The sequence below is a fragment of the Nesoenas mayeri genome (genome assembly GCF_963082525.1).
Source record: "Nesoenas mayeri genome assembly, chromosome: 1".
Classification (NCBI taxonomy): Eukaryota; Metazoa; Chordata; class Aves; order Columbiformes; family Columbidae; genus Nesoenas; species Nesoenas mayeri.
Window position 1 is genome coordinate 84,825,207 of NC_137541.1, and position 16,561 is coordinate 84,841,767.

Here is a 16,561-nt window from a genome sequence, read left to right on the forward strand (position 1 = left end):
CAAATTTCTGTTTCAGGATGGTTACAATAGTTTTGTTGCTACTAGTACTTGTCAAGATACTTCTGAAGCAAGCTGTCTGTGTAAGTAACTGAAAAGTGGGGCATGTTTAATTAAGGATTGGAAAACTCAGGGTTTTTTTGGGTGAGTTTTGTGGCTTCAGTGATGGAGCTCACAAAGTTCCTCCTGGGTCAGCTCTGCTGTCAGAGCCTGCATACCATTAAACTACAGCTTCAGGGTGAAGTCACACACAGTGTGTTAATCTCTCTTCTGCCAGAGAGACTGCTCCAGTCTCCCCCATTCTTGCTGAGTGTACTTCCCATCAGCCCAGGTACCCATCAGACTCATCCATGAACCAGTTCATGGCAGAACCTGGCAGACAATCCAGTGAAAGTTGATACTTTTTCTGTTAGATTAATGGGCTGAATCAGTTCCATGAAGAGTTCACTGAACATCTGAGCCATCACAAGGAATAGGACAGGATTGGGTAGTTGAAAGAGTTAGTGGGACTGCTTTTCAGTGGCATTGAACCATTAGAACAGACCAGTTGCTGGTTAAACTGCACCTTCAAGAATCAACCAAATAGTTTTTCACAGAACACAAGATAAGGCTCACTGTTCCTCATATCTATAATACGATTACAAATAAACAAAAGGAAAGCTAAATAAACCAAATAACTTACCAATTCCCTCCTAGCAAAGGCCAGGGGAAAAACCAAACCAAAACAAAAACCAACCAAACAAAAACAAAACAGAAAGAAAAGAAATCTAGGGATTTTCCTTATTGTAGAAAACTTTTACAGATCTTTTAAGGGGATAGTGAATAATGTTGTACACAATGTAATGGGTTGGCAGGTGCAGCTGCATAAGGTACAAAACTATTCAAAGTAGTGAGGAGCTATGGCTACTGTGTTGGCTTAGACTGTTACATGGAAGTTGTCTCAGATTTAATTTTTCTCAAAGAAGGTTCTATACTGTATTCTATACTATTTTTATTCAGATTAGGTCCTAGGCATCTCATTAAAGAAAGGTCCAAGGGAATACCTAGAAGGGAAAATGTAGTAATTCTTCCTGTTGTGAAATCACTATTTTCCACATTAAAGATAGCTTTTTTCCCCCTTTTACGCTGAGTCTGTAAGCTGTCCCCCGGAATTCTTGCACCTGGAAAAAATGTATATTAGATGCAGAGCACTCATGTGACTTCTGAAACTCTGTATAATCTTGAAAAGGAGCCTCAGCAAGAACTGAGACAAATTTGATTTAACTAAATCTCTTGTGACCAACAGACAACTTTTGAATGGTTAAAATTCTGTCAAATATGCCAAATCACTCCTTGAACCTGTATGTTACCCTTTAAGTATTTCTCACACCATCTAATTTGTTTTGACTTAAAGCTTTTTTTAAAAAATCCTTTTTTTTCAAGGTATCAGAAGTTTTGTCTATTTGAACTTTTTGACACAAAACCAAACAACCAACCAAGCACCCAATTCTCCCTTGCCAAATAGAAGCCTTTAATCTGATTGTTATCTGAAAGTGATGAATACAGAACAGGAGAACCAGGAGTCCTGGAACATATTGCACAATATTTAAGAGTGACATTACTATGTTCCTCCACCCATTTCCTCCCTTCTTCCACTCATATTGATTATTCTCCTTTACAAAGAGCCCTTTTTGTTTTGTTTGTTTCTGTCAATTGTCCATTTCTCCATTAACTCATAATGAGGCTTTTCTTCCCATTCCAACCATTTCCATTTCCATACTCATTCCTGTCAATTACCTTTCTGTCCTTATACATGCCTTTCTATCTCCCCTTTCTCATCTCCTTCTATGTTTTTTTTTTTTTTTTCTGTCTTTGTCTCATCTTCCCACGGCTCATACCTCTTTTCCTCCCGTATGTTCTCAATGCCAATGGCACTACTCCGTCGCCCATGGAACCAGCTAGCTCGAGTACGTGAGGGGCTCCTACCAGGCAAGGCAAAAGACTAGAAAAAAGGAAAGTGTGACAGAAAAGAGAGCGGGAAACATGACGGGAAACACTGTGGAGAACTGAAAGCATGGAAGAGAGTTTGCAATGTGGATCCAGATCCTCTCCTTTGCTTTGCAATACAATAGAACAGCTCAGCTCCACTGGTGCAAGGAGTACTTTCTGTCAGTGAGAAACATAATCTAGGGCTTACAAAGGTGGTACAAGAAAGAGACTGAAAGATACAGAAACAAAGTCAGAACAAGATACACAGCCACTATACAGAGAAAGAGGCTCAGGAAGGGAGGTATCCCCATGTGATGAGAGAAGGAGAGGCAGAATCAGGAAGGCAGAGAAAAATAGAAGTTAAAGGAGAGAAGGAGGCAGCAAACTCATCATTACTACGCTGTGAATTAGTTGTGCTGACATAAGGAATGCATACAACTGAGGAAACTGTCACCAATAAATTTCCATACTGAAAGGAACCTTCTTGGCTTACTCAGAGATGTGTTTTTGTAGTTTGCCTGTATACTGACATCACTAGTGCAAAGACCATAATCAGCTAGATGCACTTTGGCCAAAGTGACCATAATTCCAGTATCAGAAACATGGATCCTTTTCTGGTAACATTTGTCATGGATTTGTTATGCTCACACTGATCACATATGTTTGGTATCCTTATCAAATAAGAAAGCCTTTGATAGTGACTAGAAATATTCACTCTTTCTCACCCCAAACTTTATTAACTCTGCTATTTGTTCCCAACATACAAATTATGTTTACAGCAAAAACGCACCTTGAATAAGCATTGCACACCTGTTTATATTACAGAAAAGAATCTGATTGGTGAAATTGAAGAAAATGGAACAGATCTAGTGTCTTTATATTCTCAGCTCTTGCCATATGAGAATACAGCACCATTCTAGTCAAACCACAGTACATGCATTTTTTTAAGGTATGGCAACATACAGGATCTAATCCAGGATAGATATCTGATGCAGAATCATGTTTGGCTTTCTCCTCCCAGTCTGCATCAATCTCAGCTCTAGTTTACACATGAACTGAGGCTAGAGATAGGCACAGACAAAACAGATTGCAACACGTGCTGTCACCACTTGTGAGATGGGATTGTACAACAGAAAGACATTCACAGAAAGACAAAAGGACAAACTAATAGGGAAAGAGAACTAAGAATGTATGGATGGCTCACAAAGGTATGCCAGGTTTCTTCTTACAGCCCACTCAAATACCTTACCGCAGCAATGGCCTTAGGGCCCTCGGTGACACTCTGGCTGAGGGCAAGGCCAGGTGTAGCTGGGCGGCTGGGCAGGGTGGCTGGCTGCTGCTTTCTCATGGATATCCCCATGGTATCCAGGCTCTGGCTGCGGCCTCTAATCACCCGCTGAACAGTGGGGAAGCAGGGAAACAAACAAACACAGATACACATATAGACCTGCACACAGTAGAGCAGTAGGAAAAGTACCACAGTTTGGGTGGAAAGGTGTGATAAACCAGCACCAAAACCACAGAAATCCTAATTCCTAGAAGACAGCATCTTAGATATTACCCATTTTTGGTCCTAGCCAATTCATGGAGCTCACTGCCAGTGGAGATCTCTTCCTCAAGTTTATTCTCTACTTTCACTTCCCTTTTCCTGTTGCAAAAAATAGAGATTCCCTACCAGTATCCCAGCAGATTGGATAAGACAGCATAATCTGAAGAATTCTTACCCAGTACAGGCTACAAAACAGAAAATCAAACTCCTGTTCAAGACTGTAAGGTTCAGTCTTGCATGAACTTGGGTGTTGGTTCCAAAGGGAAAGGAGCCATACTAAAGTCTGCAGCATCTGAAAAAGCTATTTTTGAGTTTACTCAGCCTTTTCCAGCCTTCTGCAAAGGTCATATGTCTACATGACATGCAAATCACAGCATCTGCTATAAGTCAGAAAAGGACATTTTGGGATAATTAGTGTAAGACCCAGATGGGTAGGAAATTCCTGTTTAGCAGCAAAGGCAGGATAGACTGATTGTATGTAAAAACACACCTCATCAAAGCATCCCAGTTCTGACCAAAGCTACGCATATAACTATATGTAAATGGATTAGTTTGACAGCCCTTAACAACTCTAACTAGCCCACCATGGTCATCTGAAGAAATAACGTATTTCTCTGTCCAGACAGCTAACTTACACAAAAGAAGTGGTGAGGCACCTCCACAGAAGTGGGAGAGGAAAAGTAGATAGGAAAATGATATAAGATTCTCAGTTCAAAACTCAGTTTTCCTGTTTGTACAAAAACTTTCCTATCTCGTATCATCTTGATCACTTTTAAAATAAGTTCTGCCACCTGATTAAAAAAAAAAAAAAAAAAGAAAAAGAAAAAGAACAAAGTGTAATCTACACTGAACAAAAGAAAGTAAATTATCTCTGGCTTTTAGAGAGTGAGTAAAGCATCACAGTTTCTCTAGATGGTACACTCACAGATACATTAGAAACGCTCTTGCAGTGGCTGTTGCAAATATTTCAGTTATGAGGAAAATTAAGTGAAAGAGATATGCTGTAGGAACTGAAAGCTGCTTGCTACTAGGTATTACTGTTCCTCTTGCAAACACTCATTCCTTTTTCTGTAAGTCATGGAGTGACACCTCGTCTAACATTAGACGACAGCATGAAGCATAAAGAATTTCATTTCTTAGGGACAATAAGGAATTCCACCCTAAGCCACACGGTAGCTCTGTAGAAAGACGCACAGGAAGGGGAAAAATTTTTCTTGAGACATATGGCAAAGGACAGTTGAAGATGCTCTAGAGAAAGGCTGCTGGATTGAAAGACTTCTTCTGTCTCACCCTAAGCACAGCTGACCAGCAGGGTGAATATTCCTTGGAGGGACACACAATGAGCTTGAGAAAATTATGAGCAACTGGGTAAAGGAATCAATCCACTATGGCTCACCTTGAAATTCTCAAGGAAGCTCCCACTGCCATTCTCTATCTTGTCATCCTCCCCTATGGGCAACCCCATCATACTGCGGCTGCGAAGCTGCAGCTCCTCAAAAAGGCTCTCCAAGAGGGCACTCCGAGTTCTTTTCTGCGTCAACATTAGGAATGAAAACACAACTATTATTGGGGGCGGAGGGATTATTTTTCCTGTTTTTGCAATGTCTCACGTCTGTCTTAAAAAAACAAAAACAAAACCAAACATCATGAAGATTATTTTAAACAGTATGAAGTGGTTTTAGATGTGGTTTTAGTGGTTTAGATTTTATGGAACATATTACAATAGTACCTAGCCATTTTAAACTCTTTCTAAAGCAAGTCATAAAGGACACTGGTACTTTTTTTACAGGTGATGAAAAAGAGGCATGAATTGAGGGCATTTTTTTCTAGATCAGGTAAGCAGCAGAGTGTGGAACAGAATTTTAGTACCTTGAACCAAAATCAGTGAGATCAGTACACATCCTGCAGCACAATACTGAGTTTCAGCTAAAACAGAATTTCCTCCAGCAAAATGCATGCATCATATTCCCACTCTTACTTGAGGATTAGATCTTTACATTAGGAGGTACCTGTTCATATTCTATCACACCTGCTGTGAAATACAAAGGAAGTATCACATAGCCAAGTATCATAACATTTCATCTTCCTTTTTTAAGCAACACAAAATAAGAAGTAAAAAGTTATACTGTATTTTCTTAATCTGGCAGTAATATAATTTTATAATTTTTAATGCAAACAACAAGGTAATAGACCCACCTCTAATTTAGCAAATTTATCAGCTCGATAGCAGCTGTACTCAGCGTTGATGAGCTTGGCCAAAAGGAATTCACGAAACTCTGCACTCTGCAAAACAGGATGAAGACTAGACTAGAAATGAAAACAATAATAAAAATATCACATGAGAAAAGCTCTGCCTTTCTGCTCTTTAGACCTCCAAAGTCATGTAGCCAGACTGACAACACTGACTCAGAACTCCAGGGTATGTACCATATTACCCTGCCATCTAACAGCGGACAAGAGAAACAAGCCTTTCTAAATATGGCTGGATTTGGCAGAGGGGGTCCAAAGAAGGGGACCATATTACCATATTACCCTGCCATCTAACAGTGGACAAGAGAAACAAACCTTTCTAAATATGGCTGGATTTGGCAGAGGGGGTCCAAAGAAGGGGACGTCATCTCGGGCTGTGACTGAAACTTGAAAAAATATAAGGGGGAAAAAATAAGTATCATAACACAAGTGAGACTATCAAAGCCTTCAGACTACTATGGTATATCTGATCCCTCCTGAATAATTCACATGTCGAAAAGAACTCAAATATGTTATCCCATGCATCCAGCTCTTTCTGAACTCAGTGAATAAATGTGCTGATTTATCTTCCAGAAATTCAGTCAGCTAGATGTGCACACAGTAAAAGCAACAAAACCAATAAAGTGAATTGGTTTTTAGAAATCTTTAATAACAAGCAGCATATTTGGAAAAAAAAAAAAAAAGCTTCTATTCAGCCGGCAAGATTTACCTCCACTAGAAGAACCTCTGTCAATGTGATTATAGTGATCTTTTTTTTTTCTTTTTTTTGACAGAGAATTTTCAGTGGAACTACACTGCACAGTGAGGGGAGTATCTCAGTGACACCACCTCTCTGAGACACATATGGTACACATACAAAAGCACTTTCTCAGCAAGAGATAAGGATATCCATGTGGTTTTTTGTCTTTTTTTTTTTTTTAACCGTGCTCCTACCCGACATATCAATGCCAAAAAAGTAACTGTAATGAAGTTTTTATATAGTCAGTTGGCTCTTCACACCATTTACTTGTAATTATACACAGCTATCTTACCAGATACACACAGCAATTAAGAATATTTCACAGGCTTTTTTTTGCCAAGTTTGATGTGGTAGTTCAGATTTCTCACATCATAGGCCAGCACCCTTAATTACAAGGCCTCTCACACCCTCCCAATAGATATCTACCAGTTAAAATCCTGCCTTGCATTTTGTCAGGCATGTCAGCATCATATCTGTGCCTCGCAAAATTATGGAGAAGATTATTCTAGAAGTTACTGAAAAACATCTGAATGACAACACAGTCCTGCTTAACAAACTTAATTTCTTGCTACGACAAGGTTACCCACCTAGTTTACCAAGGGAAGCCTGTCGATGTGATCTTTTTGGACTTCAGTAAAGCCTTTGATACTGTCTCTCACAGCATCCTCCTGGACAAGATGTCCAGCATACAGCTGGAAAAACACTTGTGGGTGAGTAATTGGCTGATGGGCTGGGCTCAGAGGGTTCTAGTAAGTGGGGTTATGTCAGGTGGTGACCAGTCACTAGTGGGGTTCCTCAGGGATCCATCTTAGGGCCAGTGCTGTTCAATGTCTTCATAAATGACTTGGACACAGGACTTGAGGGAATACTAAGTTAGCCAATGACACTAAACTGGGAGGAGCTGTTGACACTCTCAGATGCAGAGAGGCCCTGCAGAGTGATCTGAGCAAATTGGAGAAATGGGCAATCACCAACTGCATGAAATTCAACAAGGGCAAGTGCCAGATATTGCACCTGGGGCACCGCAGCCCTGGCTGTACATACAGACTGGGGAACAAGATACTGGAGAGCAGTTCCGTGGAGAGGCATCTGAGGGTTCTGGTCAACAGCAAGTTGAACATGAGCCACCAGTGTGTCCTGGCTGCCAAGAGGGCCAACCATGTCCTGGGTTGCATCAAGCACAGCATTGCCAGCTGGACCAGGGAAGTGATTGTCCCGCTCTCCTCTGCACTGGTGTGGCCTCACTTGGAGCACTGTGTGCAGTTCTGGGCACCACGGTATAAAAAAAGATACTGGAGAGTGTCCAGAAGAGGGCTACAAAGTTGGTGAAGGGTTTGGAGGGGAAGCCATATGAGGAGCAGCTAAAGTCACTTGGTTTGTTCAGCCTGGAGGAGGGTGTTGTGTATTGATAAGGATCATGGCTGAAAACATTGTAGCGAAACTAGTTCATCCAGCCACAGGAGATGACACATTCAGTATAGGGTGAACTGCGATTTACATATCAACAACAAGCTAACAAGCCACAGCCCAGGCCAGCTGGCCAATACTGGAGGTGGGGGATGAGCTGGAGGGTACATAGCTCCATCTTCTGATATGCACAGCTTGGCAAACAAAGGGGAAAAGCTCAGACCCTTCAACATGGCCCCGGATTTGTCGAGACTTGTCGATCTTTCGCAATCACCCCTTTCCCCCGCAGACTCTTCTCTACTCGGAGGGCTATAAAAAAAGCTCGCTTAAAACAGCACTGATAGGGAATCCACCATCCTGAGGACCCTCAGCCCACCAGCCTCACCACGGGAACTAGACTAGACATCGGAGGATGCTGCCCTCCTAAACTACAAACCCCAGCATCCTCGCTGCGGGACACCGGAGGGCATACACACATCTCATCATCCACGCTGTGGAGCCCTAAGAGTGACTGGATCCCTCATCTGTTTTTTTCTTCCTTTCTCTCTGCTCTTTCCGTCTCTCCTTTTTTCTATACCCCCATTTCTTTGTCTCTCCTTCTGTGAATGGTGATATATTACTCTCTTTCTCTCTCTTTTACACCTTAGTTTTCCTTCCCTCTGTACCACTCTTTTTCTCTCTCTCTTCCTTTTGAACATATAAGAGTAACATTATCTTAAGCTCTGCTGTTGGATTCTTCTAAGTCCCATATTATAGCTACTAATGGTTGCCAATACATCGCTCGTAGTAGGACTCTTGCTGTTAATGTATTGATAAGTTCTGTGATATCATAAACTATTTTTGCAAAGCCACTATTATTTGCTGTAACTAGTATTCCAACACATACTTTTAGTAAAACTCATAACTGAATTGGACCCCTGGAGTGATTGTCTGTCATTCACTTCACATAACCGCACAGAATTAACCGACAGTTAACTCACACCTGGTCTCATCTGTTGAGTCAGGGCGTGTGTCGCATTCAGAGTTAGCTCATCCCTCATCCCATCTGTTGGGACAGAACAGAGGGGAGGCTCTACAGCTTCCTCACAAGGGGAGAAGGAGGGGCAGGCACTGATCTCTTCTCTCTGGTGACCAATGACAGAACCCAAGGGAATAGCAGGAAGATGTGCCAGAGGAGGTTCAGGTTGGACATGAGGAAAAGGTTCTTCACCCAGAGGGTAGTGGAGCATTGGAACAGGCTCCCGAGGGAGGTGTCACAGCCTGTCAATATTCAAGAAAAGACTAGACAGTGCCATCAGGCATACAATGTGAACTGTGGGGTTGTCATATGCAGGAACAGGAGGAGATGGACTCGATGATCCCTGTGGGTCCCTTCCAACTCAGGACATTCTATGATTTTAATTTTCTCATTGCAAAAATTGATTCAAATAAATAAATGCCATTAATATTCCAATTTAACCACAAGGCACTAAAGCTTAAGTAAATGGGAAAATGGATGGAAAAAAATTTTCCTTCAGTCTCTTAAGTACTAGAATACTCTCAAGGCAGAATGAGTTAAACGCCCTTTTGAAAAGCCTTTACAGAAAATCCTGCATTGGCTCTAGGGTCCTGACTGGGACTATTTCATTAAATGATACAGGCAACCCTATTACAGTAACCAAAACAATGGCATTGCAGACAGGGAAAGATGAAAACAATAGTAGGAAGAGACAAGACAAACGGTAACCTTCCCCAGCTCTTTCTCATGTCATTAAATGAAATCCAGTAAATTTCTGTGCCCTATAAAACAGAAAGCAAGACAAGAACTAGGACCCTATGCCCCTCATCAACATGAAGCTATCAATGTTCCTTGTGCTATGTCCCTGATCAATATGAAGCTATCATATATACCAGGCCCCCCATAGCACAAGGAACAATAGAAGGTGGTTACTCCACTCCCAGCACACTTGTTGGTGGGAAAAGAGATGGGTATCCTGTCCAAATTTTTATATTCTCGGTGTTCTTGTAGATTTCCAAGGCATAAGGACCAAATCAACATTTCTACATAATATGAGACATAGCACTTTGATTAAAATGTTTCTACAATAGAAACATCACAGAACCTGAGTTTCTGTATATTTTCTTCTCTCTCAGCATGACTGAAAGTTGAGCATAAAGTTACATAGGCATCCATACAGAGTCATGTTACAGTGAAAGAGCTGTGTGCAAAAGCTGCAGACAGGGAATTGGTTTTCTAGTAGAGCTTCTTTCAACTGGAGGGCCCAAACAGGTAGCACTTCCCTGACAGATGGGAATCCTGTTCTGGGATCCCCTGAAGCAGATGTAACTGGTTTGAATTCCATAGATTAGGCCAACCAGCTGCATCTGAGCTGCAGTCTCCGGCAGGGCAACCTCTCAGCGCTGTGCTCTGCAGCATGAGCAATGCAGACATAGCTTTCAGTTAGGTGAATGAGTTTTACCTGACTTATATGATGCAAGCAATACATCCCCCAAAATGGCATAAATTTTTCCTTGTGCTCTTTGATGTAAACAACAACAACAACAAAAAAATCTGAATTTGTCCTGCTTCAATTCCCAAGCTTTAAGCTTCAGAAATTCATCAGCCCCTTTGAAAAACATACAAGTATATTCTAGTTCCATGTGTAGATTCTTAATAAATTGATTGAATTACTCTTTCATTTTCTGTTTGCTAGGTAGAGGCACTAAGCAGTCCTGCAGTAAAACACTTGCATTCCAGAATCTTGGTCTTTGTCAGCCTCACCTCCTAGCCCCATCCAGATAAAAATGTATTTATGAAATCTGAATACTCAACAAACATGAACAGAGATTGCTAAATAGCAGCAGCCACACTAAATAGGGAGGACCTATGTGAACCTATAGAATAGAGAACAGCATAGCAGACTGGAGACTCCTGGTCAGAGAACAGAGAGTGTGTGAAGGGCAAGGAGAGATGGTGGCAGCTACTGGATTTCTAGGTCTACTGGTAATAGATCTAATTATTGCCTTTCACTGAAAATTGATCCAAAGAAATAAATACCATTAATATTCCATATTGATCAAGTTTGCTAAAAGTGCAAGCAGAGCTGTTAGGATGACAGCTGGCTGAATCCGCACCTCTTCCAAAAGCCCAAGAACAGGTTTCCACTTCAAGGATCAATATCAGCAAATCAGTACAGAGGAATCTATTGGCTCTGTTCACCTTGTAGAAAGTGTCCCCAGTTGTGTCATGAGTGAGCTGAACTACCACATAAGCGTGTAGGAAATTAGAAGCAATCGTATCAGGGACAAAAGGTGTGCTTTCATCCTGGAAGATGAGAGAAGGGAGAGAAAGAGAGCGCATGGGAAAACTTGCGTTTTCTGCGCCGGAACCTAGTTGCTACGCCTTCTGTTTGTCCACGGGAACACACACGATTCCCCACTGAAAACCAAGCAGAAATCTTTCCACAAGCTCCCAGGTATGTGCACCCACCACCTCGTGCACGCGAACGCAGCTAGAGAAAAGCACCTACCTTTTCACAAACTGATGCGTAAGCAAACGCCTGGCCACACACATGCACACATCCGCAAGCGCGCCCACTCCCATCTATGGGCAGAAAGACGTAAGCGAAGCGTACCGACGTGCTTGAGGGTAAACACGTCCGTTGATGGTTGGCGTACTGCAACACGCATACGTGGCTGCACGAGAATATTCTTTTGGAGGGTACCTGCAGATATGTCCCTGTACTTGGACGACCGTGTGCGTGAAAGCGTTTGTGTCTACAAACCACTGTCTGTCCACATGCGTGTGCATGGTGCGGGCTCCATTCGTTCTTAAGCTGGAGTGAGTGCACAGCTGCGCCGTTTGTTTTCAACGTTCCGCGTGTTGCATGACGTTGCCCAGTCCTGCATTTCTCATGCGGACAGATGCAAGGGAGCTCTGCTAGTAGGAGAGCAAAGACAGTGGCAGGCAGAACTGAATGCTGCTCCGAGCTACTTCTCACCTATGGCAAATGCTTTACAGTGGCCCGAGGAGAAGCGCTCAGCAGTCGATCTACAAGAGCAACGAAACACACCATGCCTTAAAGCGAAAGAGCAACAGGGTGCACTGCGCAGGATTGTCCCTGATCTATAGCTGAGAGCAAACACTTGTGTGCTTGTCAGAGAGATTGTGTCTTGCGTGTAAGTGTCTGGGAGTTTGGCACAGGTCAGTGTGGTTGATTCGATAATCAACGTCTAGGCTACTTGCAGAGCGGTCCCTGTTGGTGTGGGGACAGTCTGCGTGTAAGTCAGTCTGTGCTCGTTAGCGCCTGCTGTAGCTATCCGTCGCTCTGCACGCGTGTGAGTCCATGTCTTTCTCTCCACAAGCATGTGAGCTGATTTCGTCGCACATGTGCATCTGTGCTAGTGTTGAGCTCAGCGGAGTGTGCCTCTCGACACTTGGTGTGCTTTGGCTGTGCCTGTGTGTAACACAGCACAGCCATGACTGCTCCAGTGAGGAGAGACCAGGGAAATCATCAAGGCAGAGTCTAGAGGGGAAAACCGAAGAGGGATTGACGTGTGCGTGACAGAGACAGGTTTCCTGCGCTGACATTTCTCAGTAACACGAGAAGAAATCAGAGCTGTAGATCGACCGGAGAAATGTTTCCGAAGACGCCATTTAGCGTATGAACAGCAGCGTGCGCGGCTTTCAGGAGTGTGCCTGGAGAGTGCCAAAACCAGCAGAGCCTGTGCTCAAAAGCTGGTGACTGTGTGACTGCATTGATGCACATTCGCGTGTCTGCAAGTGTATAGTCGGCTGTTTCATGTTCACACAAAAAGGCACCTGGTCCGGTTTTTCTTCTGTGCGTGCACACGCGTTTCCGTTGTCTCTTCGGAACAGACGTACCCCTCTGCATGCTAAACGACGTGGTAAAAGGCGTCTGCCTATATTTTGGTAAACAACCGAGTGTGCGTGTTCCGACAGCGGCATTTCCGCAGACGACTCCACAGAGCCAGTTCTCAAAACCCCGCACACCAGGATTGAATGGATTAACCAAGCAATTTCACCGGTGCGCGCAATCACATATTCTGACGGATGTCTTTCATGCCACAGCAGCACGAACGTATTTGCGTTCAAGCCTGTATCAGAAACAATGTGTGGACCGAGGATCTGTTGGTATTCTCTCCGTACGGCATGCTTCGTGGCAGCTTACTTGCGGATCGCAGGCTTAGCGGTTTCTATACACGACTCGCTATAGGGAGAGAAAGAGAGCGCATGGGAAAGCTTGCGTTTTCTGCGCCGGAACCTAGTTGCTACGCCTTCTGTTTGTCCACGGGAACGTCTTTTATGCCACAGCAGCAGGAACGTATTGCGTTCAAGCATGTATCAGAAAAAATGTGTGGACCGAGGATCTGTTGGTATTTTCTCCGTACGACATGCCCCGTGGTAGCTTACTTGCCGAGCACTTAGCCGCTTAGCGATACACACGCTGTCCAATTGGGTTTGTGACACATACACAGTCAAATTTCAGTGTGTGTCAAAAACCCCCATGGACAGGGTGCGTGTCAGAATTCCCTTTGAACATTTTGTGTGTCACAAAACCCCTTGGACACTGGGTGTCTCACAAACCGCCATGGACCGTCTGTGTGACACATTCCCCATTGGACAGCATATCAGTCACAAACCCCGTTGGAATGTGTGTGTGTCACAAACCCCGTTGGACTGTGTGTGTGTCACAAACCACAATGGAAAGCGTGTGTGTCACAGACCCGAGTGGAGAGCGAGTGTGTGACACAGAACATTGGACTGTGTGTGTGTCACAAACCCCTTTGAACGACGTGTGTGTCTCAAACCCCATTGGACAGGGTGTGGGACTCAAACCTCATTGGAGAGTGTGTGTCACAAACCCCATTGGACAACGTGTGTGTCACAAACCCCTCTGGACAGCGTGTGTGTCAGAAACACCATTGGTCAGTGTGTGTGTCACAAACACCATTGGACTCTGTGTGTGTCGCAAACCCCATTGGATAGTGTTTGTGCTTCAGACTCCCCTGGACAGTGTCTGTGTCACAAAAGCCATTGGAAAGTGAGGTTGTCATAAACCAGTTTAGAGAACGTGTGTGACACAAAACCAATTGGACAGTGTGTGTGTCAAAAACCCCATTTGAAAGTGTCTCTGTCTCAAACCGAAATGGACTATGTGTGTGTCACGAACTCCCCTGAACAGTGTCTCTATCTCAAACCCCATTGGGCAGCGAGTGTGTCGCAAACCCCCCTAGACAGTGTGTGTGTCTCAAACTCTATGGACTGTGTCTTTCTGACAAAAACCATTAGACTGTGTGTCTGTCTCAAACGTCATTTAACTGTTGGTGTGTCACAAATCCCCTGGACAGCATGTGTGTAATAAACCCCACTGACAGCGTGTACGTCACTAACAACCCTTGACAGCCTGTCTGTCACTAACCCCATTGGAAAGTGTGTGTGACGCAAACCCCGTTGGACTGTGTTTGTGTCAAATATCCCCCTGGATAGGGTGTGTGTGTCACAAAACCCATTGGACAGTGTGCTATTTACAAATCACGTTAGACAACGTGTGTGTCACAAACACCATTGGACAGTGTGTGTTTCACAAACCCCATTGGACAGTGTCTCTTTCTTAAACCCCATTGGACTGTGTGTCTGTCACAAACCCTCCTGGACAGCGTCTCTATCTCAAACCCCATTGGACAGCGAGTGTGTCACAAACCCCCCTAGACAGTGTGTGTGTCTCAAACCCCATTGGACTGTGTGTGTGGGACAAACACCATTAGACAGAGTGTCTGTCTCAAATCCCATTTAATTGTGTGTGTGTCACAAGCCCCATTGGACAGTGTGTGTGTCACAAACACCATTGGACAGTGCGTGTGTCAGAAACCCTCCTGGACAGTGTGTCTGTCTCAAACGCCATTGGACAGCGTGTGTGTCACAAACCCCGTTCGACAGCGTGTGTCACATCCCCCCTAGACAGTGTGTGTATCACAAACACCCCTGGGCAATGTGTGTGTTACAAACCCCATTGAAAAGTGTGTGTGTCACAAATCCCATTGGACAGAGTGTGTATAACAAACCCCATTGGACAGCGTGTGTGTCAAAAACCCTATTGGACAGCGTGTATGTCACAAAACCCATTGGACTGTATGTGTGTCACAAACCCCCCTGGACAGCGTCTGTGTCAGAAACCGCTTTGGACAGTGTGTGTGTCACTAACGCCCCTGGATAATGTGTGTCACAAAAACCATTGGACAGTGTGCTTGTTACAAACCACGTAGACAACGTGTGTGTCACAAACCCCATTGGACAGTGTGTGTTTCACAAACACCATTGGAAAGTGTCTATGTCTCAAACCCCATTGGACTGTGTGTCTGTCACAAACTCTCCTGGACAGTATCTCTGTCTCAAACCCCATTGGGCAGTGTGTGTGTCACAAACCCCCCTAGACAGTGTGTGTGTCTGAAACCTCATTGGACTGTGTGTTTGGGACAAACACCATTAGACAGAGTGTCTATCTCCAATCTCATTTAACTGTGTGTGTGTCACAAGCCCCATTGGACAGTGTGTGTGTCACAAACACCATTGGACAGTGTGTGTGTCAGAAAGCATCCTGAATAGCGTGTGTGTCTCAAACCCCATTGGACAGTGTGTGTGGGACAAACACCATTAGATAGAGTGTCTGTCTTAAATCCCATTTAAATGTGTGTGTGTGTCACAAGCCCCATTGGACAGTGTGTGTGTCACAAACACCATTGGACAGTGTGTGTGTGTCAGAAATCCTCCTGGACAGCGTGTGTTTCTCAAACCCCATTAGACAGTGTGTGTGTCACAAATCCCATTCGACAGCGTGTGTCACAACCCCCCTAGACAGTGTGTGTGTCACAAACCCCTTTGTTCAGTGAGTGTGTCACAAACACCATTCGATAGAGTGTGTGTCACAAACACAATTGGACAGCGTGTCAGTCAGAGACCACGTTGGACTGTGTGTGTGTCACTAACCCGATTGAACAGCGTGTGTGTCACAAACCTCATTGGACAGTGTGTGATTCAGAAACACCATTGGACTGTGTCTCTGTTTCAAACCCCATAAGACTGTGTGTGTGTCACAAACCCTCCTGGACAGTGTCTCTGTCTCAAACCCCATTGGACAGCGAGTATATCACAAACCCCCCTAGACAGTGTGTGTGTCACAAACTCCTTTGGGCAGCGTGTGTATAACAAACCTCATTGGACAGTATGTGTGTCTCAAACCCCATTGGACTGTGTGTGTGTGTCACAAACCTCAATGAAGTGCACGTGAATCACAAACACCATTGGACTGTGTGCGTGTCACAAAATCCCTTTGGACTGTGTGTGTGTCGCAAACCCCATTGGACAGCGTGTATGCCACACATCGCCTAGACGGAGTGTGTTTCACAAACCGCATTGGACAGTGTGTGTGTCACAAACACCATTGGACTGTGTGTGTATGTCACAACCCCCCCGGACTGTGTGTGTGTCACAAACCCAATTAGAAAGAGTGTGCATCAGAATCCCGATTGGACAGCGTCTGTGTCACAAACCCCATTGGACAGCGTGTGTGTCACAAACCCCCCTGGACAGCGTGTGTGTAACAAACCTCATTGGACAGTATGTGTGTCACAAACCCCATTGGACAGTGTGT

General features: G+C 44.0%; 2 protein-coding genes across 2 annotated transcripts in view; one reads left to right on the forward strand and one right to left on the reverse strand.

Annotated features, from left to right (window-relative positions):
- The window catches only part of LOC308047811 (rap1 GTPase-activating protein 1-like), a gene marked incomplete at both ends in the record, with an annotated part of 53,614 nt that extends 42,364 nt beyond the window's left edge, over nt 1-11,250 (reverse strand). Inside the window, one exon of the mRNA XM_080356556.1 lies at nt 11,110-11,250. Coding sequence (XP_080212682.1) covers nt 11,110-11,250 — 141 coding nt within the window. The remainder of the gene's footprint in view (nt 1-11,109) is intronic.
- LOC308041820 (rap1 GTPase-activating protein 1-like) overlaps nt 1-16,561 on the forward strand; it is a gene marked incomplete at both ends in the record, with an annotated part of 270,379 nt that overhangs the window by 86,439 nt on the left and 167,379 nt on the right. The gene's annotated exons all lie outside the window — the stretch shown is intronic.